General features: G+C 52.0%; 9 protein-coding genes across 9 annotated transcripts; 4 read left to right on the top strand and 5 right to left on the bottom strand.

Moving 5' to 3' along the window:
• Nucleotides 1-619: 619 nt before the first annotated feature.
• Nucleotides 620-2,879, bottom strand: N7468_003634 (MRX complex nuclease subunit; the record flags this gene model as incomplete). The annotated part of the gene is made up of 2 exons (XM_058472931.1): nucleotides 620-2,811; nucleotides 2,864-2,879. 2 exons carry the CDS (start codon nucleotides 2,877-2,879, stop codon nucleotides 620-622), a joined length of 2,208 nt encoding a protein of 735 aa, XP_058331934.1.
• Nucleotides 2,880-4,080: 1,201 nt separating this feature from the next.
• N7468_003633 (F-box and WD domain protein) lies at nucleotides 4,081-7,501 on the top strand (the record flags this gene model as incomplete). The annotated part of the gene is made up of 3 exons (XM_058472930.1): nucleotides 4,081-4,420; nucleotides 4,475-5,814; nucleotides 5,852-7,501. The coding sequence occupies 3 exons, from the start codon at nucleotides 4,081-4,083 to the stop codon at nucleotides 7,499-7,501; spliced, it is 3,330 nt and encodes a 1,109-aa protein (XP_058331933.1).
• A 494-nt stretch (nucleotides 7,502-7,995) lies between these two features.
• Nucleotides 7,996-9,236, bottom strand: gel2 (1,3-beta-glucanosyltransferase gel2; the record flags this gene model as incomplete). Its single annotated transcript, XM_058472929.1, has 2 exons — nucleotides 7,996-8,601; nucleotides 8,655-9,236. 2 exons carry the CDS (start codon nucleotides 9,234-9,236, stop codon nucleotides 7,996-7,998), a joined length of 1,188 nt encoding a protein of 395 aa, XP_058331932.1.
• A 1,363-nt stretch (nucleotides 9,237-10,599) lies between these two features.
• N7468_003631 (TOM complex receptor protein TOM20) lies at nucleotides 10,600-11,266 on the bottom strand (the record flags this gene model as incomplete). Its single annotated transcript, XM_058472928.1, has 3 exons — nucleotides 10,600-10,805; nucleotides 10,904-11,149; nucleotides 11,209-11,266. The coding sequence occupies 3 exons, from the start codon at nucleotides 11,264-11,266 to the stop codon at nucleotides 10,600-10,602; spliced, it is 510 nt and encodes a 169-aa protein (XP_058331931.1).
• A 648-nt stretch (nucleotides 11,267-11,914) lies between these two features.
• N7468_003630 (exocyst subunit EXO84) lies at nucleotides 11,915-14,101 on the top strand (the record flags this gene model as incomplete). The annotated part of the gene is made up of 4 exons (XM_058472927.1): nucleotides 11,915-11,981; nucleotides 12,028-12,315; nucleotides 12,379-13,657; nucleotides 13,717-14,101. 4 exons carry the CDS (start codon nucleotides 11,915-11,917, stop codon nucleotides 14,099-14,101), a joined length of 2,019 nt encoding a protein of 672 aa, XP_058331930.1.
• A 741-nt stretch (nucleotides 14,102-14,842) lies between these two features.
• Nucleotides 14,843-16,280, top strand: N7468_003629 (Scytalone dehydratase; the record flags this gene model as incomplete). The annotated part of the gene is made up of 4 exons (XM_058472926.1): nucleotides 14,843-14,864; nucleotides 14,938-15,098; nucleotides 15,169-15,491; nucleotides 16,097-16,280. The coding sequence occupies 4 exons, from the start codon at nucleotides 14,843-14,845 to the stop codon at nucleotides 16,278-16,280; spliced, it is 690 nt and encodes a 229-aa protein (XP_058331929.1).
• Nucleotides 16,281-16,932: 652 nt separating this feature from the next.
• N7468_003628 (uncharacterized protein) lies at nucleotides 16,933-17,209 on the bottom strand (the record flags this gene model as incomplete). The annotated part of the gene is made up of 2 exons (XM_058472925.1): nucleotides 16,933-16,960; nucleotides 17,028-17,209. The coding sequence occupies 2 exons, from the start codon at nucleotides 17,207-17,209 to the stop codon at nucleotides 16,933-16,935; spliced, it is 210 nt and encodes a 69-aa protein (XP_058331928.1).
• A 1,626-nt stretch (nucleotides 17,210-18,835) lies between these two features.
• N7468_003627 (uncharacterized protein) lies at nucleotides 18,836-19,408 on the bottom strand (the record flags this gene model as incomplete). Its single annotated transcript, XM_058472924.1, has 2 exons — nucleotides 18,836-19,144; nucleotides 19,328-19,408. 2 exons carry the CDS (start codon nucleotides 19,406-19,408, stop codon nucleotides 18,836-18,838), a joined length of 390 nt encoding a protein of 129 aa, XP_058331927.1.
• Nucleotides 19,409-20,458: 1,050 nt separating this feature from the next.
• On the top strand, nucleotides 20,459-22,154 carry N7468_003626 (uncharacterized protein; the record flags this gene model as incomplete). Its single annotated transcript, XM_058472923.1, has 4 exons — nucleotides 20,459-20,517; nucleotides 20,606-21,339; nucleotides 21,397-21,864; nucleotides 21,925-22,154. 4 exons carry the CDS (start codon nucleotides 20,459-20,461, stop codon nucleotides 22,152-22,154), a joined length of 1,491 nt encoding a protein of 496 aa, XP_058331926.1.
• Between the last annotated feature and the right edge of the window lie 510 nt (nucleotides 22,155-22,664).

The following is a 22,664-nucleotide window of genomic DNA, read 5'->3' as shown; positions in this document are numbered from 1 at the left end:
GGGTTCTTTGGGTTTATTTTTTTTCCAGGTGCATTCTTCGGGAGGGCGAACTAGCTATATACCACAATCGATTCTTTGACTCCTCGTGATCCTATATTCTTCCTTCTGCTGCTGGCGGTTTCCAGATGCAAAATTCTCCTAAGTCCCACTTAAAATGACATCACGGCCCACCGATAGTCCTGGACGACATCGATATCTTTTACGTACTTTCATTGCTAGTAATAATCGAGTCTTAGATATTGGAAATCCAAAATCGCGGCCCATGAGGTTTATTGAAATGATAGGTTACAGTTCTGTTCAAGGGGAAATTGACCTTAGGTCTTTGATATTTCCTGTCTGATAAGCTAGTACTAGTAGCGGACGCTCGAAGTACTGGCAATCAAGCGTGTACGATTCCTAGATGAGGTAATAGTCAGAGGTAACTAGTTCATAAGAGGTAAATCCAATGCATTCCGTGGATGGATGGTGCCTTGATGCAGGAGCTAGCTATACATGGGCTGGCAAAAATGTGGGGAAATACTTCCATCGCTATTAATTTCCAGCATTTGCCAGGATTTACACTGGTTCAAAGGCATCGTCATCGTCATCGCTAATGACACTAATATTGCGAGTTGAGCGACTAGTCCCGAGTAGAGCGCGGCTCACTTGCTTGCGAAGCAGAAAAATCGAGGGTCGTCTGTGTTGGTTTAGCAGTTCGAGCTGGCGCTCGCCGCGTTGCTGGACCACCAACGGTAGAGGACGACGGAGCCGGGGATGCTGCAGTACGTCCGCCTCGTTTACGGGTGGTCGTGGTCGTTGCCTTGCTCCGGGAGGCTGTAACGCGAGGTTGCTTGACAAATAAGGCCTGAGAGTCGTCATCATCAGAACTTACTTTGTCGTCCTCATCGTCGTCAAGCATGATAATGTCCTCGTCAGCCGAATCTTCGTCTGACACTTCATTCTTTCGTCGACTGCGTGACGCAGAAGCGGCTGTTTTCGCTACACCCCGAGTACTAGCAGCCCCACCGCGAGCACCACGACCTCTTCCCCGGCCGCGGGTGGCCGCTGCGGTACGACTGCGGGCGGTTTTGGAGCCGTCTTCCGCAGCCTCTTCTCCGGCAGGATCGCCTCCTTCGTTGTCAGAATGAATCAAAGCGCCAGGCTGGTCTTCCCAAGCACCGTCAAACTCGGAATCCCAGCCATCGGGCTTAGGTTTGAAACGCTTTTTACCGCGAGTGCGCCTCTTGACGCCTTTGGAAAACATGTCCTCCATCTGTCCACGGTATTTCTCCATGGCAGTCACCAGCGAGCTATGCGCTTGTTCTTCGTCGTCCATGTCATCTTCATCTTGATCCAAACTCATGAGGTGTTTGATCTGACTTTCAAGAGACTCATTGACAAACATTTCCATGGCATGTTTGTCGTCCTTGTCGATGAATTGCGCCACAGCATCCCCGAAGGTGTTTTGTGGAAGGATACTGAGTGACTGGGAAGCGAGGAACTCTTTCACCAACTGTTCCACCTTAACAGTGTCCAAGCCTTCGAGGTGCGAGACAGCTGCCCCGTCTGTTTCGTTGTTCTTCCGTGACGATGAAGCGGTCTTTTTCTTTCGATGGAATTGCACGACGTCATTTACATTTGCAACTTTGCCGACAAACCGATTTGAGAACCGCTGCGGGTTCTCACAGTCAAAAGTCCCACCGTCAGGTGTTGAAATTTCCACCCGAAGACGAACGAGCGGAAGTGGGACTTCAGGTGCTTCGTCGTCGTCGTCTTGCTCATCGCGCTCTGCATGCATCTCCAGCCACTCTTCTTTGGCTTCTTCTATCAACTCCTCAACAATCCCCATAAGTAGCCGTGTGACTTCCGTTCGGTTGTTTTCTTTCCGTGCTAATTTCTGGGCGCCTTTCTCTTCCGATAAAACGATCTCGCGCATGACAAATGGCCTTACTGTCTTCAGCCGGATGGGCTCACACTTGAAATCCCGGCCAGTCACACTCACGATTGACACCTGTTTTGCGACGGCCTCCCCGGGAACCAACGAAGTAGCCACAGAGGAACCCGGCTGCATGACATGGAACTTCATCTCTGGATTCAATCTGGGATGGATTAAACATTCATGCTCATGGCCCCATATAACTAAATCCATGAACTCCGGGAGAAAGTTTTCTGGCAGATAGCCAGTTTCTGTGTATGCATGATGATTTTGATGTACGGACATCAAGTTGAACCAGTCATCCTTTTGGACAGAGGGTTGGAAGAACTTGACCTTGCCGTCCCTGAACGTCCGGAATAGGCGCTCGTCTCGCACATTACTCATCCCGTATAAAGCAAGCTTGGTCCTTCCCTTCTGTAACAAAACGGGCTTGATCTCGATGTTGTCAGATTCGGGTGTGCGTCCGTAGTAATTGAGAAGGCCAGACACCTGCAACAGATCTAGAGCTGCCAAATGACCTTCCCCGGATGGGTCGTCATGGTTTCCATGGATAGAGAAGATGGGAATGGCGATGTTCATATCTAAATCCTCGTAGTTGACATGATTGAAGGCCCCTTGAAAATTCTCACTGGCATCGCTAAGCATCTCCAGCTCGCAGGGCTTATCGCCGAAGCAGTTCATGCGAATGGAGCGCATCACTTGGTACATAGATTTCCGGGACGGCTTATTCTCATGGAACAGGTCGCCGGCTAAAAGAACCATGTCCACGTCTCGGTCCTTGGCAAGGGTCATGATTTCGTGAAAGGTCTTCCAGCTGTCGTCACCTCGAATGGGATCCCGCTCATTGTAGCCCACATGGTTATCGGTTGATATCAATATGCGGATGGTTTCCGCCTCTGTTATGTGGGTCAGCGTATGCTGATATTGGGACGCTCAGGAAGACCTCACCATTAGTGGGCGCCATCTTCAGCACAAGGATGAGGCACTCTGGAGCATACCAGAGATACGACGTCACCGGCCACCAATGACTGTGCGCGGATGTTCCTCTAAAATGAGGGACAGAAAGGAAGCGCGTGGTTGCGCGTGATCACGTGGGCGGACGGGGCTGGATGACTAAATGCTTCTCTTCACGGCGTCAACAAACTTGAAGGGCCGATTAGTGCGACTTGTGCGTCTGATAAATCGCCTCATCAAGCGTGGGAACATTTTTCCGAGTCTGAATTTAAGCCAATTTGATCCCAATATAACTAGCCCTACCTTTTCCAGTTCTACACAGTATAAGGTTGAATATCAGGGAACTGATTCATCCGTTACCGTCCATCGGGTGGAACATGCTCTCGAGCACTGCGGCTAAAATCTCCCCAACCCCATTCGGTGGTTTGTCGGAGACTACATTGCGTTGTCACCGGCTCGGTGGCACTGTTCAAGAACATTACCTACAGCACTCTACCTTTGTGTAGCTTCGTGGGCATCCTGGAAATTTTCATTAACTATGCATCTCCTGGTGCCCAAGACTAGCGGTATTCCTCTGGAAACCATGGACGTCATTTTCGAATCCAAGGTGCTAACACCCACTGAATATGAAAGCCCGTGAGTCCTACTTAGGATCCCACTGAGAGCTGAATGGGCCAGAGACGAGGAAGCGGAACTTGGACTAAATATATCAAGTGCATTTTTAAACCTATTCAGGCATAATTCAAGTTCGTAATTCGGGTCCGGGTCCTATGGGCGTTCGTCATAACAGCTCTAAGCACTGTCTGGCCAATCACATCAAGCAAAACGCCAATGTCCTTGCGTACAAGCCCGGCCGGTCAATATAGATAGTCTGCCACTATAGATACTAAGGATACGAGTCTCCATATCGAACCTACCTATGTAACAGTAGGATCAATATGATTTCAGGGGATCGGAGTAATCTAAGAGGAATGCCCCGGGCCTAGCACTGGAGGGGCCTGGGAAGGTCAAGATTCGGGCGCAGGGAAAACGCGTGAAGACCCGCTCTCGCCGCTTTTCGCCTCCCGAATTGCCCGCTTTCCTTTCCCTCCTCCTCAACGCCTTGCTTCGTACGCTCTCGCCCCGCAAACTTGCTCTTCAACATCCCGACTGACCCAGGTGACATCGCTGGCTCAGTCGCTTCTGCCATCCGTTTCTTCTTACCAGTTTTTATGCAACCAGAGCCCATCGCCCTTTCCCAAAAGACGCTCCCCGTTGACTCATCTCAACTGAACCGCACTCCTACCCAGCATGGAAATGACTCTGCAGATGGTACAGTCTCTGGCAGTCTCGAGTGCGAGGCTGTCAGAGACCAGTCGGTTTCAAACTGGCCCCTCGCGGAGTCCAGTTCCACACCCCTGAATGACGTCGAGTCCGCCCCGCCCTCGCCTGCGCAACGCATAAGCCAGTATGAGAATGCCGGACTATCTAGAGGCGAAAGCGCCGAGCTTGGATCCCATGTTGCACCATCTTCTGGCTCTTCAAACCTGCCCTTGGAGTCGTTACCGAACGGTATGCAAAATGCATTTCTGCTCTGTCGACGCTAGCTAATTTCGACTACATCAGAGGTTCTGACTCATATTCTATCGCACCTGCCTCCGCAGTCGCTTTCGGCCATAACTTTGGTATCTCGTCGGCTCTATGCCCTTGTCACCACTCCGCATGCCTGGAGAATTGCTTTTTCGCGTTTCTTCCCTGGTCCTCAGGCTGCTGAAAATGGAGGATCCCCGGTAGACCAGGCCGACGTGGCCTCAGATAGAAGATATTTCGCAAGACTCACGGCGCTAGCATCCTGGCGCAGTGAATATATTCTCCGAACCCGTCTGATGCGATCGTTATCTCGAGGCAAACCGGCACAATTTCAACTGTCGAAGAAATACGCCACTGTGCGCTCCGCAGTCGCGCGCAACGGCAGTGCAGTTTCCACATATACGTCGCAGCTCTTGTTTCCGGTGAGCCATATTCATGGAACTTTCAACAATCCTGATAAAGAGCCGAGCTTCATACATGGTGCTTCGGAACAAGGAATCGCTTCTGCAAGTGATCCCTCGGCTGTGAAGGTGAGCACCTGGGGGTTGGCAGACCATCAGATGTTTCGGCATTTCGCGGATATCTTTCCTGGAGATGCGCAGTATGGCCTTGGAGCAGGAGAGATGGTGGGCATGCCTAATTCCATGGATGTCAGCCAGCCATACGGTATGATATACGGAGAGGGCTGCCCGCAAGGCCGCAGTTACTTCATCTCAACTACGGAGCAACGTGGCCGCTTCCTGGGATTGTCTGATCTTGGTTCTCATCCTCAACTGGGAATTCCAGCTGTGAATATGATTACTCATGCGATCTGCTCTGTTTGGATCGCCAAATCTGCTTCCATTCTGAAAGCAACCGGGGGGCTGGTAGCCATGATGTCTGGCTCATCTTCCGGTATACTATCTTCCTATGCCCTGGGCCCCCATCCAACGTATGAGAGGCGATATGAACGTGGGCAGGTCACTGCTAGGTGGGCTCTTTGTCCCGGCGTTCCCATCATTGGCATTGCTGTAGATGACAACTTTTCTACTCGTCGCCATTCTCAGCGCCGGGTCTGGGCCGTCGTCCTAAATGCACTGGGTGAAATTTTCTATCTGACGGAGATACCACGCCAGCCTGAGGTCCCATCAAATGCGAAGCTAAATGCTGAGCAGTCAGATGAGCTCGCCTGGAAGACTGGTCGGACTGTTCGCTGGGAGCTCTTGGAAATGAGCCGGCGCACGGCGCGCCCTGACCCCTTCAACCTTGAGCTCGTCGACGGCAGCTATAGCCCACGGTCCTCATCAGACTCAATGCAACTTGACCCAAATCAAATCGCTGCGGAGACAAGAGAAATCGAGAAGTACCTATCTTTCAAGCCCAAGCACTTCCGAAAGGTATGCGAGGGTTGGGAACATGCGGCGGACATTACAGGTAGATTTTGCTGGTGACGATGGAAAGGGTGCCGGTGAGTCGGTCGTCGTCCTTGTACCAGGCACAGAAGGGGTCCAGGATGCATCTATCCGGCGATTTATTCGGGGCACCTCTGAAACACACCTTCCCTCGTCAACCACTGGCGGTAGCCGAGATCCAGTCCGCTCTCTCTTTGGCGGCCCGGTGGGCAATTCAAGTCCATCACTCGGCGAAGAGAGCATTCCGCCGTCTCGCTCCTCCGTGCGATCAGCGCACGAGAACCCACCTCTCAACACGGAATGGCGGGTCTCGGATTTCGTGTTTGGCGATCGAAAACCCGTGGAGATCACGACCGCTGCGATTGATAACTCAACATTTGCTACGATTACTGCTGACGAGGATCCCCTTCTGGGTATGTCTGGGAGCTCCCATTCCTCTGCGATCTCTTCGCCAGTACTGCCGCATCTTGCACAGCCACGTTCCAGCTTTGAGGTTCCTGGGCAACGGGCCCGTTACCTGGCCGTTGGAACCGCTACTGGCTCTATTTTTGTCTGGGACATGCGTGCTCTGGCCTCCCAACACGCCGATGTAATCAATTCCATTGCTCCGGTTCGCGTTATTCAGACAGAATCGCCTCGGGTGTCTTGTGTGGCGTTGACCTCACTCTACTTAGTGCACGGCGGTAACGATGGCCTTGTACAGGCTTGGGACCCGCTTGCATCTTCGACGCGCCCAATTCGGACTTTGAATTCGCGCTTCTCCTCTCGGGCTCGCCGACGTCTCGTACAGGCGGAGCTTTCTACCCTTGGTGTGGGGAACAATTACTTTGCTGCAAGCGCTATATGCCTTGATCCTGATCCGACCGTTCTTCGAGGCATGGTATCGCTGGGTACCCATCTACGTTACTGGTCCTACAGTTCTTCCGGTGCCGATCAATACAAGAGCAATAAGCGGCGTCTTCGTCGCACTGCGCGCAGCAGTAACGGCGTGGGCGATGGTCAACGCTTCACGACAAGTGGGCGTGGTGCGATTCAAGACTTCATTGAGGATGAACGCATCGAGATTGAGCGCCAGAGTATCGAAGATGCGAAGGAGCGAGCACACCTCAGTAACCGCTTTGGGGTTGATCTGCTCGGGCCGGATGTTGATGAAGAACAGTTGCTGGCCTATGCGCAGCTACTCAGTGAAGAGGCCTACACTAGCGCCTCCGCTAAGCGCGGTGATCAGACTGCTATTGCCAGTTCCGTCACCAGTACTTCTCTCAGCGATGCGGTGGGTCCCAGCTCGTTTGGCATTGGCGGTGTATCCTCTTCTTCGTCGCCTAATCAAGATCCCATCGACGATCAAGTTGATGACGATCTTGCTGAGGCTATCCGTCTTAGTCTCCTCGACAGCAAGGCAACGCCCGAGCCTTTCGATCAAACACCATCTATTCCTATCAAATACGCCAAGGGCGTCCAGAAACAACTCACCCCTTCGCCTCCTCGAATGGCAAGCGCGGGACGTAGCGATCAAAAGGAGATGGACGACCTTGAGTTCGCAATTCAGTTAAGTCTAGCGGAGAACCGGAGTCGTGAGGAACCAGAAGAATGGGAGGAATTCCCCGCTCTCTCGCCACCCTTGTCTTCGACTCGGTCTTCTGGAAAGGGCAAGGGGAGGGCGAGAGCGTGAGGTTGTGTGGCTGATTTGCTGTATCGGTAGCGAAGTGCTTTGTCTACAAGCGACGGTGACTAGTTTCGTGTTTGACCTTACGGAATTCCTTATTTAGACCTAGATTTTCAGTTTTTGTCTCCAATGCTTATTCCAAGTTTGTTTCCATCATCTAGTCAAGACAGCGATGACAGATAACTATAGTCTTTCTTTATTAGTAGCCACCGGGGATTTCCAATCGAAAGGAATCTATTCAAACTGGGTCTAACATTGAATCATACGAGCTCGCAGGGAAACGCCTCTGGATGTACAATCAAGACATCCACTGGTTGTGAGAACGTCACACGTGTGTAGAAATAACTAAATCATACCAAAAAAGGGATCTACAAGAATCCAATCGTGTTCGGACAACAGGCTGGAAATGAAAGTGAAAAGGGAAAAAAAGAAAAAAAAGAAAAAGGGAAAAGAAAAACGGGGAAAAAAAGACATGCACGCGCCCTATCTAAGCCAGATGTTTACAGCAAAGAAGCGAGCAGCATGAAGAAACCGCTCACACCAGTCATGGCGATGGGGGCACTATTGATGGAAGCAGCACCGGTGCTGGTGGAGGCCGAAGCAGAGGTGCTGGAGGTGCTGGAGGTGCTGGAGCCAGAGTCGGAGTTGGTGGGGGAGGGAGCGTTGGCCTCACCATTGCTCTTAACCACGAACTTGACACCGGTGATCTCCTTGCCAGTATAGTCGTACACTTTCTGGCTGATAGTCTTGCCGGTGACGGAGACAGGGGAGCCGGAGGGCGCATCAGGAAGACCGTTCTTGATGTAGTCCGAAACCTTGGAAGGGGCAGCGGGCAGATCCCAGGAATTGTAGAAGTCATCGGCCGTGATCAGGTCGGCGGCACACTCGGGAGGGTTAATGCTGGTCTGGGTCTTGTTGCTGGTGGTGATACGGTCCATGTCAATCTTGGCGAACTGGGCCTGGAGGTTCTTATAATCGATCAGGGTGGTGACAGTGTCAGAGTTGTTGACATTAACGAGACCGTATTCGTTCTCTTCCTCGGTCCACTCGTACACAAGACCGCCGGAGAAGGCCTGGGTCATCTCCTCGCCGTACAGAGCCTGCACCTCGCTGAAAGTCCGGGGGTGACCTTGTTGCAGCCATACTCGGAAAAGAAGACGGGGAGAGTAGCGTTGGAGAAGTCCTCGGTCAAGACATTATAACCGCTGGACTGGTAGGTGGCGTCACCGCACCAGGAGTAGGAGTTCAGACCGAAAAAGTCGGCACGAGACTCGGTCGAGTTCTTCAGGTCGCACTCGAAGTAAGCGGCGGTGGAGGTCAGGATGGGGCGGACATCCGCGGCAGAGTAACCGACGGGGATCGCACGCTTGGAGTTCTTGGCGATGTACTGCTTCATGTCACGGACGACGGCACGAACGTAGGCGGGGGTGGTCAGGGTGGAATCCTCGTTGATGACCTCGTTACCGGCGAAGAATCCCAGAACGTTGTCGAAGTTCTTGAAGGCCTCGATGACCCCGAACACCTGCTCGTAATAGGCGGGGGTGTAGGTGGTCCAGGGCTCAGCGCGGTTCAGGGCACCGTTCTTCAGGGGGAGTTGACATCGAGGATCATGTAGATACCCGCGGCATTGAAGATGGAGGCACACTCGTTGTGGTCGGCCGAGGGCGACAGGTTGTACACACGGATGGTGTTGATCTGGGATGGTATTATTAAAGATGAGTCCACCGTAGCAAGAGATCATTGATCTTACCCCCATGCGCTGCATGAGCGCCGCATCACGGTAGCAGGCATCAGGGTCGCTCAGAGGGTCCTGCTTGACGCTGAAGCCCGACGAGCCACCGGGCTGGTAACTGTCACACCAGTCAGATCGCGGGGGAATTGTGCAGGGGAAGAATGCGGGGCTGCATACTCAACACCGAGAATCTGGAATCGCTCCTTGGTGTCGGAGTTGACAAAGTCCTTGCCATCAACCTCAACGGGGGTGACGGCGGCCGCAGTGCCCACCAAGGCAAAGGCGGCAGTCAAAAGCTGACCGTAAGACTACAGATTGCATACTCGTCAGTATTCGAGCTCTCTATCCGAGGAAACCCACGTGGCTGCAAATGCCTCTGCAGGTGTTCCATTCCTGGCTTTCCGTGGACGTACCGCGATCATCGTGAAACGGATCCAGGCGTAAGCGTATATTGTATGAAAGTAAACAAAGAAGTACGGTTACAAGCGAGTGGACGATGAAAACACAGTCGAACGAGTGACAGGCGATATAGACCACCGGGAAAGGGTTAGAAGGAGCGATGGAAGACGGTATGGGACAGGGAGGCCATGAAAAACCAGGCGAATAGAGATCGGCGGGGATCATCTTTGCGCACTAGTGGAGCGGCGACAAACCATCACGAATCGGACGAGTCAACGGGCGCGCTGGCAGCGTCGGGGAGGGGCCCCCCCTGGAGGTTTCCGGATGCTAGTGGCCATTCGGAGATCTTGGGGAGTCCTTAGGGGGTTCTTGGGCTGCGCTTACCCCTCCGACGGTCTCTTGCGGGTTGGTTCGCCTGAAACATGGACCCATAGCCGAGACTTAGCGGGTACTTCAGCCACCCTGTGAAGTCACTGCATTCCCAAGGTACCGATCCTGTACTGTTTCAGCCACTGGCCCTCTCGTCTATATATACCCTGCCCAGCTGGAGGGGGCCTGGAGCCTTCTAGCCTTCTGTTGCTGTTATAAACTCTACGCCCGGTAGTATGGTGCATGGCAGATCGCGTTTCAGATTTCAATCCGGTCTTTCATGTCATTCGCTCTAAAATACAGTCTGTAGTACATCAATTCCTCCCCCTTTCCCCCTTTCCCCCCGACAATGCAAGAAGAAAAGAAAAAGAAGCAGAAGCAGAAACAGAAAAAGGGGGGTGTTGTGTGGTACATGGAGAAAAGAAAGGAAAATTCATGGCGCCGAGAAATACCAAGGCCCTAGATGCCACCGGGCTCAGGCAAAGAACCCAATACATATACACAGTACAATCGGAGAAAGAGGACGGAATAGTGGAGAGGAGGAGCGGACGAGGAAAGTCGGAGGGAGCAATTATTACAGCCGTGGAATTGCAACCCGCTGCGTTTACTCGACGTTGTCAGCGCTAGCGCCAGCGCTCTCGCCGGTGAATGAGCCCAGCTTGAGGGTAGGGTCCATGGCCACCATCTCGGCCAAGATTTCGAGAACCTCCTTGGGGACGGTCTTGTCGTAGATCGAAATCAGGTCCTTGGGCTGGGGGTAGACCTTCAGGGCCTTGTAGAAGGCAATGGCCGCCTCGATTTGCTCGGAGCCTAGGAGTACAATTGTCAGGTCCGAATTGATTTCGCGATCGACTGGCGATGTCGCCGCTGCCATTGCCATCATCCGGGTTCCAGAGAGTGGTCCATACCTTCGGCGCAGAGTCCTTCACCCTTGGCAACTTGGGTCATGAAGTAGGACTCCTTCTCCTCGAGGTCAACGGGGAAGCCCTCCTCCTTGGCACGCTGCACGGCCTTCTTGATTTCCTCGCGCTGCTGGGCACCATGGGCCTCAGCCTCTTCTTTGACAGCCTTGGCCACGCGGCGGTTGTTACGCTTCAGGGATTTGCGGAATTCGGGGTCAGTTTGGCGCTTGTGGTCGAAGTATGCAGCATAAGCTAAGGTAACACGCATTGTCAGTTTCGTGAGGCGGATCGCGATGACCTTGAGCTCTTACCGAGCAGACCAGTCAAGACAGTGCCGGCCGAAACGGCAACCAGAACGGACGTCCTCATTGTGGAAAAGGTCGGAGAGTTGATGGAGGATAGGACAGATGAGCTCCTGGGCCAGATGGAGATGAGAAGAGACGTGGACTGCTGGTCTCGATCCCGGGACGGGGTTGTTTTGGGCGAAGGATTTATGTTCTTCCGTCGGCCTTTCTCTCCCGCTGCAGTTAACGCGACGTCAGAGATCTGGAGCTTCCTTCGTTGTTTATTGATTGCTATGAGACTGCATAATGTGCTGAAACCCCAAATCCTGCTTCTCTCAATGCCATTATGGACTTAGGCACCTATGTGGAGGCTTTGATCTGTGGGTTCCTCATTATGGCGGAGCCTGGTGTCTCTTCACAATAGGGTTGGTATATATATAGGGAAGGTGGAACACCACCCTTGACCACTGTGACGCAGGCAGCCGTGTCTTCAATTGGGGAAAGGCAAATTGAGAGTCTAAATTGTTCCTAGTAGTTATTTTGAAAAGATAGAGCAGTCTAGCATGAGTCCTTAGAATACAAGACTCAAACCTCTCTCTCTCTGTGCTTCTACCGTTCTGGCAATTCAAGTGACGCAGCCGCCGGCGGCCTACCGCCCCGTGATGGGGAGCGATTCTACCCCGAATTCCCGTGTCGCTCTTCCCCATATTCACCACCACTTTGTCGCTGCACCATGGAAGGCCGCGGTTTGACTCTGCGGAAGAAATCCCGCCGCCAGCGACCTACTCGCCCTGAAATTGGTGCCCCTACGCTCATTTCCGGCCCCCTACCCCCCCAACTCCAAAGCTTCCGATGTCCGCCAGCCTGCCATCCCCGCGGCCGCAGACCGAGCGCCCCCGAATGATGCCACATCGGACTTGGTGAAACGACGTTATTCGACCCGATTCAACATCCCATCCGACGTGAGTAGAAATGCACCTCCTGTACCAGCCCTTCCTCCTCCCATGCCGGGTGGTGGGTACGGTGGGTTACCGTCCACGGCCCCCCAGAAACCGTCCATGGGGGATGGCCCGGCGCCTGCGCCTCAGGTTGATCTGAACGTGCTACGCGATCCGAGCTTGCCTGTGGAACGATGTAGGTTCACACCATTTCCATATTGATATCTCACAAAGTTGTTAATCCGCCGGATGGAAAAAGATGTGACCAGTCTCCTTGCCAATGCGTCCGAAGAGGAAATCCAGAAATACCAAGAAAGCCTTCGCAAAGTGAAGAACCGCACTTCCACCGACCTGCAGCAGAATGTGTACCAGAACCGTACTCAATTCATCAAAATCAGCAAAGAGGCCGAGAAGTTGAAGGACGAGATGCGCACGCTTAGGACTCTCATGGCGGATCTGACAAGTGCGCTGGGACAGACAACCGTGGGCAATGCTCCTAATCCGATGTCACCAACCGACGACCACTTCCCCAAACGGAATGCAAATCGAAGCTCGGTGGCCAACTTGGAAAGCATGTGGAGCGTTCAGCTACAGACCTTGTGGAAATCGGTGGAAGGCTCCCAAAAGTTCCTCCCAGCGGTGCCCGGTCGGCATATCGTGCTTGAAACAGGCAACTGGGCAGAGCTGGACTCGGCAACATGGAAGCCCCGCCGGCCAGTACATATTGTTTTGTTGAATGATTATCTCCTGGTCGCCGCGAAGAAGCGCAAGCGAGTCGATCAAAATCACCCGAATCACCGTGGCCCAGTCCCAACGAAACTGGTAGCAGAAGAATGCTGGCCTTTGCAGGATATTGATATGATCGACCTGGCAGCTAATCTGGGGACTGGCGCTGCCCGCGAAGAGGCCTTGGATCGGGGAATCGGCAACGCCATCAGCATTCGTGTGGGGTCCAAGCCGTTTACTTATCGTCAAGATAAGAGAGACACGTCAACCAAGAATGAGCTTCTGGCAACGTTCCGGAAAACAGTGGAAGACCTGCGACGTACCCTCCGCTCCGAGACAGAAGCCGCCAGCAACCCCAGGGAAGCATACGGGTATCTTTCAGGACGTCACCTTTCATATTCCCAGCAGCCCGAGCAATTTGACCACAACGACAGCCCTCGTGATACGTCAGATTTGCGTATAGACGTCGATGGCAAGCAACAGAACCTGCGTTGGGTAGAGGGTCAGGTCGATGAACTTGACATCGACATTGCGCTGCAGCGGTTCGAGGCTGCTGTTTCCAGCATCGAACGGCTCCGGAAGCTGGCTAAGAGCCTCAAGGGCAACTCGATTGCCCAGGATGTGATCAATGCCAAGGTTGACGGACGAGCAACTCGGCTGGCCGGTGTGCTCTCACGTGCTCTGGTTGATACCAATTCCTTTCCCATGGCGACGAAGACCAACGTAACATGGCTGAGCCGCTTGGGCTTTGAGGACCAAGCTCGGGAGACATACCTCAACGCTCGATCCGATGTAGTTGCGAAGCGTATTCGGTAAGTCATATTCCTCTGTATCCAAGGTATTCCAGCAAATGCTAATATGATTGACATAGGGCTTGCGTCTTCGAGGGTGATCTGCCCCTTTACATCTTTCAGATCTCGTTTGTTTACTTCACCCTCATCAAGAATACGGTCAGCATATATCAACAGTGCTTCTCTGGTGTAATGAGCAGTTCTTGCATCCGCTGGGCAAAGCATCATTTGGATGGGTTTAATGACTTGCTCAGCCGCCAGCTCAGCAGCGTCCAGCGCGGCACTGCAGTCTGGCAAAAATGTTTGGATATCGTGCATGAGCATGCGGCTCAGCTGACTGAGGTTGGCGTGGACTTTACCGATCTGGTTGCGCGGGATTTGGACCAGGATGACCATAGCCCTGCCAGTCGAACTGTTCAGCCTGGGGAGCTGGCAAAAGAAGCTGCGATGGATCAACTACTTTAGATATAACGAGCCTCACATATTGAATCGTGATTCTGCATTCAAAGTGCATCATTGTTTTGAAACGTCACCTATCTGGTTTGCGATGATACACCCTGGAGCAGATCTAGTGATGCTTTTTAAGGTCCGCCTCATAGCAAGGATTCTATATGCACTGAGACTAGACCGTATTTACGTTGCATGTGGTGAGCCCTAATTTTTGTAGTATCTGCTAGCATAGTTGAGATACGGGAATCATACTGACGGGGGTGTGAGGATGGTCGGTATAAGTGTATTCAAGGAGCGGACGAGACTGAATATAGAGGACAGGGTTGATGAATGACGGTATGCATGGGGGCCGCGAGTGTAGTAGAAGAGATAAAAGGAGAGGCGATGGGCTGCCAGTAATAGTAACCCTGAAACCTCACCATTGGCACTTATGGCCCCCTGCCTTGCTGTATAAACCCGACTACGAGGGGTCTTGATTACTTTATAATCCCACTCACCTGGACCTTTTCGGTCATTCTGACTTGAAGGCCCATTATCCACTTAGAGCCTTCCACGTGATGTGATCTAATGCAATGTGAGAACGATCAGGCCTCACAGGTCGGCCGCTAAAGAGAACGCCTAAAGAAGTCTAGATCGTTTGAATGAGGGGGCTCATCATCCCGAGAAATGGACCCCCAATCCACAATCTCAACCTCATATAAGCGTAGCAGATCAACAGAGATCATTACAGCCCCAGTTCCCCCCTTTCACTCACACATGGAAAAACTTCAAGTTCGAGGTAAGTGTCCTCGGATTAAGCGGGTCTTGTTTGATGTGCCATTCAAGTAACGTCTGCCGGGCTTGCGGTCTAGATTACGTCGCTTTTGGTCAACTCGCTTTCGAGTGGGCCGATAGCTGTGATATAAAGGTCCAGTTGATGAGCCCAAAGCTCGATTTCCGTTCTAGAGGCCTCTTCCTGACTTTCTACAGGACTGGGATAGACTGCGCAATATCCTTGCCCCCCACACTGCTGGTAATAAACATGTGGAGCCTTCAACGAGCGCAACCGCCCCCAACTCTTGAAGTTGACCTGTACTCGTTAGGTGGACTATAGTATGATTGGACATGAACGTCTCCCGAAAGTGAGTGCGGAGGATTTTGTTGCGATGATTGCGTCTCCCAAACTCCTTGGCCATCCCCTGGTGCGCACTCAAAACTTGATCGGCGCCGTGAGATATAACCCCGTGTGTGACGAGGAAATCGGTGCGAGCTATCAGATTCGTGCGGCGCATCAGAGATACGAAGATCCGGACCACACTTCTGTCACCCTTCGTGGCCATGGATATGGGAAGGTGACACATTGGTATAAGAAAATGGATGGGGACTGGAAACTCTCCGGAATCCGCCTCGAAATGTACTGGAGCGAGTATGATTTTGAGAAAATATTGCGTAGTTACCAGTGTGGAGAAGGTATGCAGTCACTTATAGGTGACCCGCAGGGCTGCTTCTCTCTCCTGTGTCTGCGTCCTGCCTCTGTTTGGTTGGCCTCGGCCTTGGGGCTAAAACCATCGAACTTAACTAACTCTGAACTCCATGCGATCAAGACGCTCCATTGTTTGGAGGAAAACATGAGTTGAAAAAAATTCCATCGGTTACTTAGGTAGGAGTAAGCTCCACGCAATACACCAGCAGGCTATCATGAGAAGTTGGACACTGCCAGGCCTAAATACAAGCAATTCTTAAGGACTCGGTAGCCTTACAACTACCAGTAGCTTCCATACTAGGTTTCCACTGGGGAATCGGCAAGATGCGATGATATTCCTAGTATCATGAATCTCACTATAATCCATCAACTCCGCAATATATGGACCGAGGCTCGGGCGTGGCTGCTGCTTCTAATGTGGGGGTCAACAGGTTCAGAGTGACCCGACTGGAAAAATAACCTAACCATGAGCTTCACGGGCAAACCTATTCGTATCGCAGGTGAGCATACCAACCTCCACGAGCACTAACCTCTACTGACGAAGTCAGGGCGTCCGGATCTGCCTCGGACGGGCGTCATGCGATCGCTGAGTTCGCCCACTACCATCCAACCGATCCAGTGGACGTGATTATTGCCGACTTTATGAGCGAGTTTAACATGGCTACTGCTGCCGGTCGGCGTGTGAACCAGGGAACCGCGCCCCAGAGCTCAACGCCGGCATATGATCTGTAGGCATGACTGGTTGGATGATGGGCTATCTGAACAAGAGTTTCGTTTTTGTATGTTGGAGTATCGATACTAGGCAGAGATATTATACCGAAGTAGTAGAAAATCAGGACATAGACAAGTCGTCTCCGGGATAACCGCATCGCTATCTAACATGAATATACTAACATTCGTCATCTGTCCCCCAGGGCCAATTATTAGTAAAGATTACCGGGTCAGCCGGAATGCCATTTTGTTTGTCTGCAAACTCGAGAAGCTCCTGCCAGCTTTCGTCGGAACTAGATACACTAACTAAACTTACTGCTTAACCTGATACAACGCAGAATGCAATTCGCTATAATCTCACAGACACAAGCAGCCCGACAGTGGCCACATACGAGATAGCGTACACGGACAAGGGAGTCGTAGATCGCTGAGCAACGAACGAGGCATGCGGACTTTTGTTTAAACTGGATCCCCAGTTTCCTTTAAAAGCTCGTAGGAGCCGCGCGAAAACACAGGCGCTAGGGAGTATATCTCAATCTTGATTGCTCTAACTCGCAAAGCTTGAAATACACTAGAAAAAGCACCATTCCGCTATTGACCGGCCGAGCTTAAACCCTTAGGGAGAACTCCATACAACGGTCAAAGCTATCCCGATGTTCCTCCAATCCTAACTCTATCGCGACATAGGCTTAGCAGCAAAGCTAATTTTCCAACCTATATTAGCATTTCTCTATTCACCTGAACGCACTAGTGGTCATGAGAACTTACCGCGAAGGCGCCGTTGACGGGCATCCAACGAAACAGGGAGTGGTGTTGCAGCAGACTTCTGCCTTTGGAGAAGCAGCATCAATCAAAGAGGAAGCAGCGGACTTCGCAGTGGACTTCTCGTCCATAACGCTGGCCATGCCCAGGGCAGCAATAATGGGGAGGATGGCAATGGAGAACTTCATCTTGACGAGAGGATGGTGGAAGATGGAAGGTTGGTATTGGAATCAACGTGATAATGATGAGTGTTAGAAATTGGCTTTCGTTCAAATCAATGAGCGGCTTTATAACTTTCAGCTGAGCGCCTTTATTGTGCTTGTTAGGGCTAGGGGGACGGGAGTGGTTGGATTTTGGAATGTAGTCTAGTAGGTCTATAACCGCCATTCAACCGTCCAACCAGCCGCCCAATGGATCAGCGTCATTTCCTATATGTTGTAACGGTAACCTTACCCACCTGGCATTCCACATGTACCTGATAATTTTGGAATTAAGCAGGTTTGCGAGGTAAACAGACTAATGTCTTACCGCAGTAACCGTCTTGACGAACCATATCTGCACCCAACCAGCCCACCTACAGCTCCAGGTTCTCATATGGCGTCCATTCCGGGACCCTCCACGGGCCGTTCCACAACATTAGTGCATACCCCATCGCCCGCATTTCACTCTCCCACATTTCTTCTGTGACTGGCGGACCAGAATCTCCCCTCACCTTAGCTGTATCCCATCGGTATGTTCTTGGTCTCCCATGTTACAAAGTAGGACAAATCGACGAGTATAACCTTAATCTCAACATTACTTTATATAGGGATTCTCTTTTGGAATTGGTTATTTAGCGCACCTAATAGAGATTGTATGAAGAAAAAGAATGTGGGAGGGAGAAAAAAGGAAGGTAAGACTTGTGGATCAACCTCTTCGTTGCTCCATTAACTAGGTAAGGGTATTCTGAAGTATACAATAGAAATAATGGAAATAATAAAAAATCATGCGATCGCTATAGTTTATGTCATATCCTGGCTACCTCAGCGTTAAGTAACGATTGCAGTATAAACAAGAATGCCGAAGAGCTCTGCCTAGTAAGTGAAGCTAACAAAATTACTTTTGGCATTGCCCTCCAAGTATATAAGGTAGCTCTACAGATTCCTGCTAAGGAACGAAAAATGGAGGTATAGACGTGATTAGAAAAAGTTTCCAACCGCTACTAGGTTAGACACTACAGTGACGGCGCGGACGGTGGAGTTTGGGGTAGAAAGGATATGCCTAGCTTTAGATATATTGCGATTGGATGTTGGGTACTGTAGCAAAATTGATGCCAGACTCGAGTCACCAGCACTCCATTCCCCTCAACTAACGGATGATGCTCAGGCCCGATTCTTTACACGCGAAATGTTGCTTTGATTACCAGTACTCCCCTCAATATAAGAATGCCACTTCACCCACGATTAGAGGAGATTCAGGCCAAGTCCCTTGACAAGAACGACTAGTATTGGACTGTTAACTTCAACCTTAGACGTGTTTAAACGTTTTCCCCTCTAGCGTTCAACCAGCATTTGGCCAGTGAAAACACTTCAGCTCCGAAACCTAAGTCAGCAAGAACTGGTTAAAATACATAGTGGTAAAGGTCTTTTTTTTTTTTCATAAAATATGCATCTTTTCATTTATATTTGACTATGAATTCCTCAGTGACGGTATAATCACCGTTATAAACACTACCTAATATAGCCAATATTCTCCGATAGAACTCCGGACCGCTCACGGGTCCAACACCCGAGCTAGTCGTTACTAGATTATTTCATGGACCGAGACCGGTTTCTTCACGCCTCGACCCATCGCCGAATGTCTTCTACAAAACATCGAGCAATACCCATCTTTATGCGCTTGGCGATAAATAAATCCGGGCCTTGACCCTTGTAGACCTGCTCGAGATCAAGACTATTCTCAAGCATCACCTCGCATACTTGTCGAAATGCAGTCTTGCGAGTGTCATGCGTGACCTGCCACACCTGCCACTCACCATATTCCTTGACTGCTTCATCCCTAGGCCCGGGAATACCAAGCGGGCTTAGACCCTTCGGATCAACGGTAGCCTGGGCGCGGGAAATATCCAGTGGAGTGCCGGAATCCTGCGAGGACAGGATATTGATGTTGATGGGAGGGAAGCCAAACGAGTGTCGGTCCAAAGAGTGTCAACCAAAAGAGTGTCAGTTAAAAAGCGTCAGTTGAAGGGGCATAGATAGAAGCCGCATGTAGCGAAGACGAGAGAAAACGACGGGGAGTGAGTAGGAAGACAGATCTTGCCAGGTCACCTCCGTTCCCTTTGGAGTGTTTGTGTGGTTCCACAAGATTCTAATGGGCGCTTCGAGTTGCCAGGGCTGCAAGCCGTTCATTTCTCATTCCGCAACCTCCTCCATCGCGGAATGGGCATGATCACGACGGTACACATTTGGGGAAGAAAGTGGCGCAATAACTGGGCGCCCGGTATGTGGATCTACCGCGGTTCTTGCACTGCGGGAAGCTGTGAGCGACTGTGAGGGTTCCCTTTGGCTCCCTAGCCGATGTAATCCAACCTGCCTCAACTTGTATAGAGTTCATGCCGATGCCCAAGTATCCCCCGGGTCATCCCCGGGTCTGCCCCGGGAATGCCCATGGCCTGTTTTTGCGCGCCACGCTGCGGTTCCGCACCCCCGCGTTTCTGCGGGGGAGCCACCGAGCGACTCTACGGAACCGAGCGTCCAGGGTATCTCCAGTATCTCCAGCACCTCCAGTATCTCCAGCACCTCCAGTACCTCCAGAGCTCTATAAAAGCTGCCATCAGCCATCGCGGGAAATGCCTGTATCCTCTCGGCCGTAAAAGAGATGGAAGATTCGTGAGGGCTCCACCCCGAGAGCTCGGGCTGATTCCACGGGACTGATCTCCACCGAGACTTCGCATCCCCGTGGTATAAGCAGGTCCACTTGGGTTATGATTAGTGATATGTGGCCATGATGTGTTGAGTTGAATAATCCTCGAATAATCTACCGCTAGCGCTACCTTGGCAGCCTCGAGGCGCTCCGAAACTCCGAATTGGCTGGGGGTGCTAGAGGGGCAAGAGGGGCAGCCGCAGGGCTGGGGGGAGGGGTAGGGTTTACTTGGTGGGCTGTGGGCGGCCATTCGCGGAGCCTCGAGCTTCGGATTGGCTAGGGCCCCAGCAGAACCGTGTTAGATCGTCGCAGTACGGTGGTACCCGCAGGGTACTTCTGTCCGCAGCGCAAGTCGCGCGGTGGTGGGTACCTGCCAAGTACACACTCTGATCTCATTCTCCCTGTGGCGTTTGTGACCCCGCATACCTTGCCGAACCCTCAAGGTTCTCCAGAATTGATTTCCTTATAAGAGGCTCCTGAGCCGTCCCTAACCCTTGCTCATATCTTGTCTTTCGTGATACCCCTTATTAGCTAATATGGCGCTTTCTACTACTATCAAGACCCCTACGGTCACCTATGAACAGCCTCTTGGACTGTATGCCATCGGCCCCACCCCCTCCCCGCCCCCTCCTCTTCTCTTTCCCTCCCACCTTCACTACTTTTGCTAATCCTGTTCGCTATAGGTTCATCAACAATGAGTTCGTCAAAGGTGTCGACGGCAAGACTTTTGAGACCATCAATCCCTCCGACGAAAAGGCCATTGTCTCCGTGCACGAGGCCACCGAGAAGGATGTCGACATTGCCGTGAAGGCTGCTCGTCAGGCCCTCGAGGGCGCCTGGGCCCAGGTGACCCCCTCTGAGCGTGGCCGGATGCTCACGAAGCTGGCCGATCTTTTCGAACGCGACATTGAGATTCTCGCCGCCATTGAGGCCCTGGACAACGGTAAGGCGGTCACCCTGGCCAAGGTCGATGTCACCAACGCCGCCGGTTGCCTGCGCTACTACGGTGGCTGGGCCGACAAGATCCACGGTCAAACCATTGACACCAACCCCGAGACCCTCACCTACACTCGCCACGAGCCCGTCGGTGTCTGCGGTCAGATTATCCCTTGGAACTTCCCCATCCTGATGTGGTCCTGGAAGATCGGCCCCGCTGTCGCTACCGGTAACACCGTTGTCATGAAAACCGCCGAGCAGACCCCTCTCTCAGGCCTCTACGCTTCCAAGCTGATTGTCGAGGCGGGCTTCCCTCCCGGTGTCATCAACGTCATCTCTGGTTTCGGCCGTGTTGCCGGAGCTGCTATCTCGAGCCACATGGACATTGACAAGGTTGCTTTCACTGGTTCCACCCTGGTTGGCCGAACCATCCTCCAGGCTGCCGCTAAGAGTAACCTGAAGAAGGTGACCCTTGAGCTTGGTTCGTATTCCATGATATGATTCGGGAGTTGAAACGATTCACTAACTTCTTCTCTAGGTGGCAAGTCCCCCAATATTGTCTTTGATGATGCCGATATCGACAACGCCATCTCTTGGGCCAACTTCGGTATCTTCTTCAACCACGGCCAGTGCTGCTGTGCCGGTTCCCGCCTGCTGGTCCAGGAGGGCATCTACGACAAGTTCGTCGCCCGCTTCAAGGAGCGTGCCGCCAAGAACCAGGTCGGCAACCCCTTCGAGAGCGACACCTTCCAGGGTCCCCAGGTCTCCCAGCTCCAGTTCGACCGTATCATGGAGTACATCAACCACGGAAAGCGCGAGGGTGCCACTGTTGCTACCGGTGGTGAGCGCCACGGTACTCAGGGCTATTTCATTCAGCCTACCGTGTTCACTGATGTCACTTCCGACATGAAGATCGCCCAAGAGGAGATCTTCGGCCCTGTCATCACCGTCCAGAAGTTCAAGGACGAGGCTGAGGCCATCCAGATTGGAAACAACACTAGCTATGGTACGTGATTGTGCCCTGGTTTGCTTGCTAGTCTTTTGATGCTAACTTTCTCCTCTCCAGGTCTTGCCGCTGCCATTCACACTAAGAACGTCAACACCGCCATCCGGGTCTCCAATGCTCTGAAGGCCGGTACCGTCTGGATCAACAGCTACAACTTGATCTCCTACCAGGCTCCCTTCGGTGGATTCAAGACTTCCGGTCTTGGCCGCGAGCTGGGCTCCTACGCTCTGGAGAACTACACCCAGGTCAAGACTGTGCACTACCGCCTGGGAGATGCTCTTTTCGGTTAAGCGATATTAAGACAAGAAATTGAAATTGACGATAATGAACTAAGCTTCTTATATATCAACTTGTATTAGCCTAAAAATGGTACTGTTTTGAGACGTGATGGAAAAGCCTCGTAAAGCATCATCCTGAGTGGATATCTTCAGTCAGCCTGCAGTGCCGCTTTCCAGAAGATCAAGCGGGTCACTATCAACTAGTAGAAGCCGTATTCTCAAGCCGTGGAATGGAGCTCGATTAACCTTGACACGTGTGCAATTGTGTCAAATCGTCGTTCAGATCGTGGTTCTCGAGGGTTGCTCGGGGGTATCTGTCAGGGAGGGAATCTAGACCTTTTCCCGAGTCTCCGAAGAAGCCCTTGATTGGTATCGACCTTGCAGTTCGGATCACCATTCAGGCTGGGCGTATCAGTACTACAAGCATATACGTCTGTTGTAGACATGCTCCTAAGGCTCCATATTGTATCCTTCAAGCTCTGCTGAATGGAACTCGCCGACAGGCCTACCCATTTCCGATCG

The sequence above is a fragment of the Penicillium chermesinum genome, assembly GCF_028974085.1.
Source record: "Penicillium chermesinum strain IBT 19713 chromosome Unknown utg000003l:1.0-5111272.0:1.0-5115320.0, whole genome shotgun sequence".
Classification (NCBI taxonomy): Eukaryota; Fungi; Ascomycota; class Eurotiomycetes; order Eurotiales; family Aspergillaceae; genus Penicillium; species Penicillium chermesinum.
This window is presented reverse-complemented; position numbering and strand designations above follow the sequence as displayed.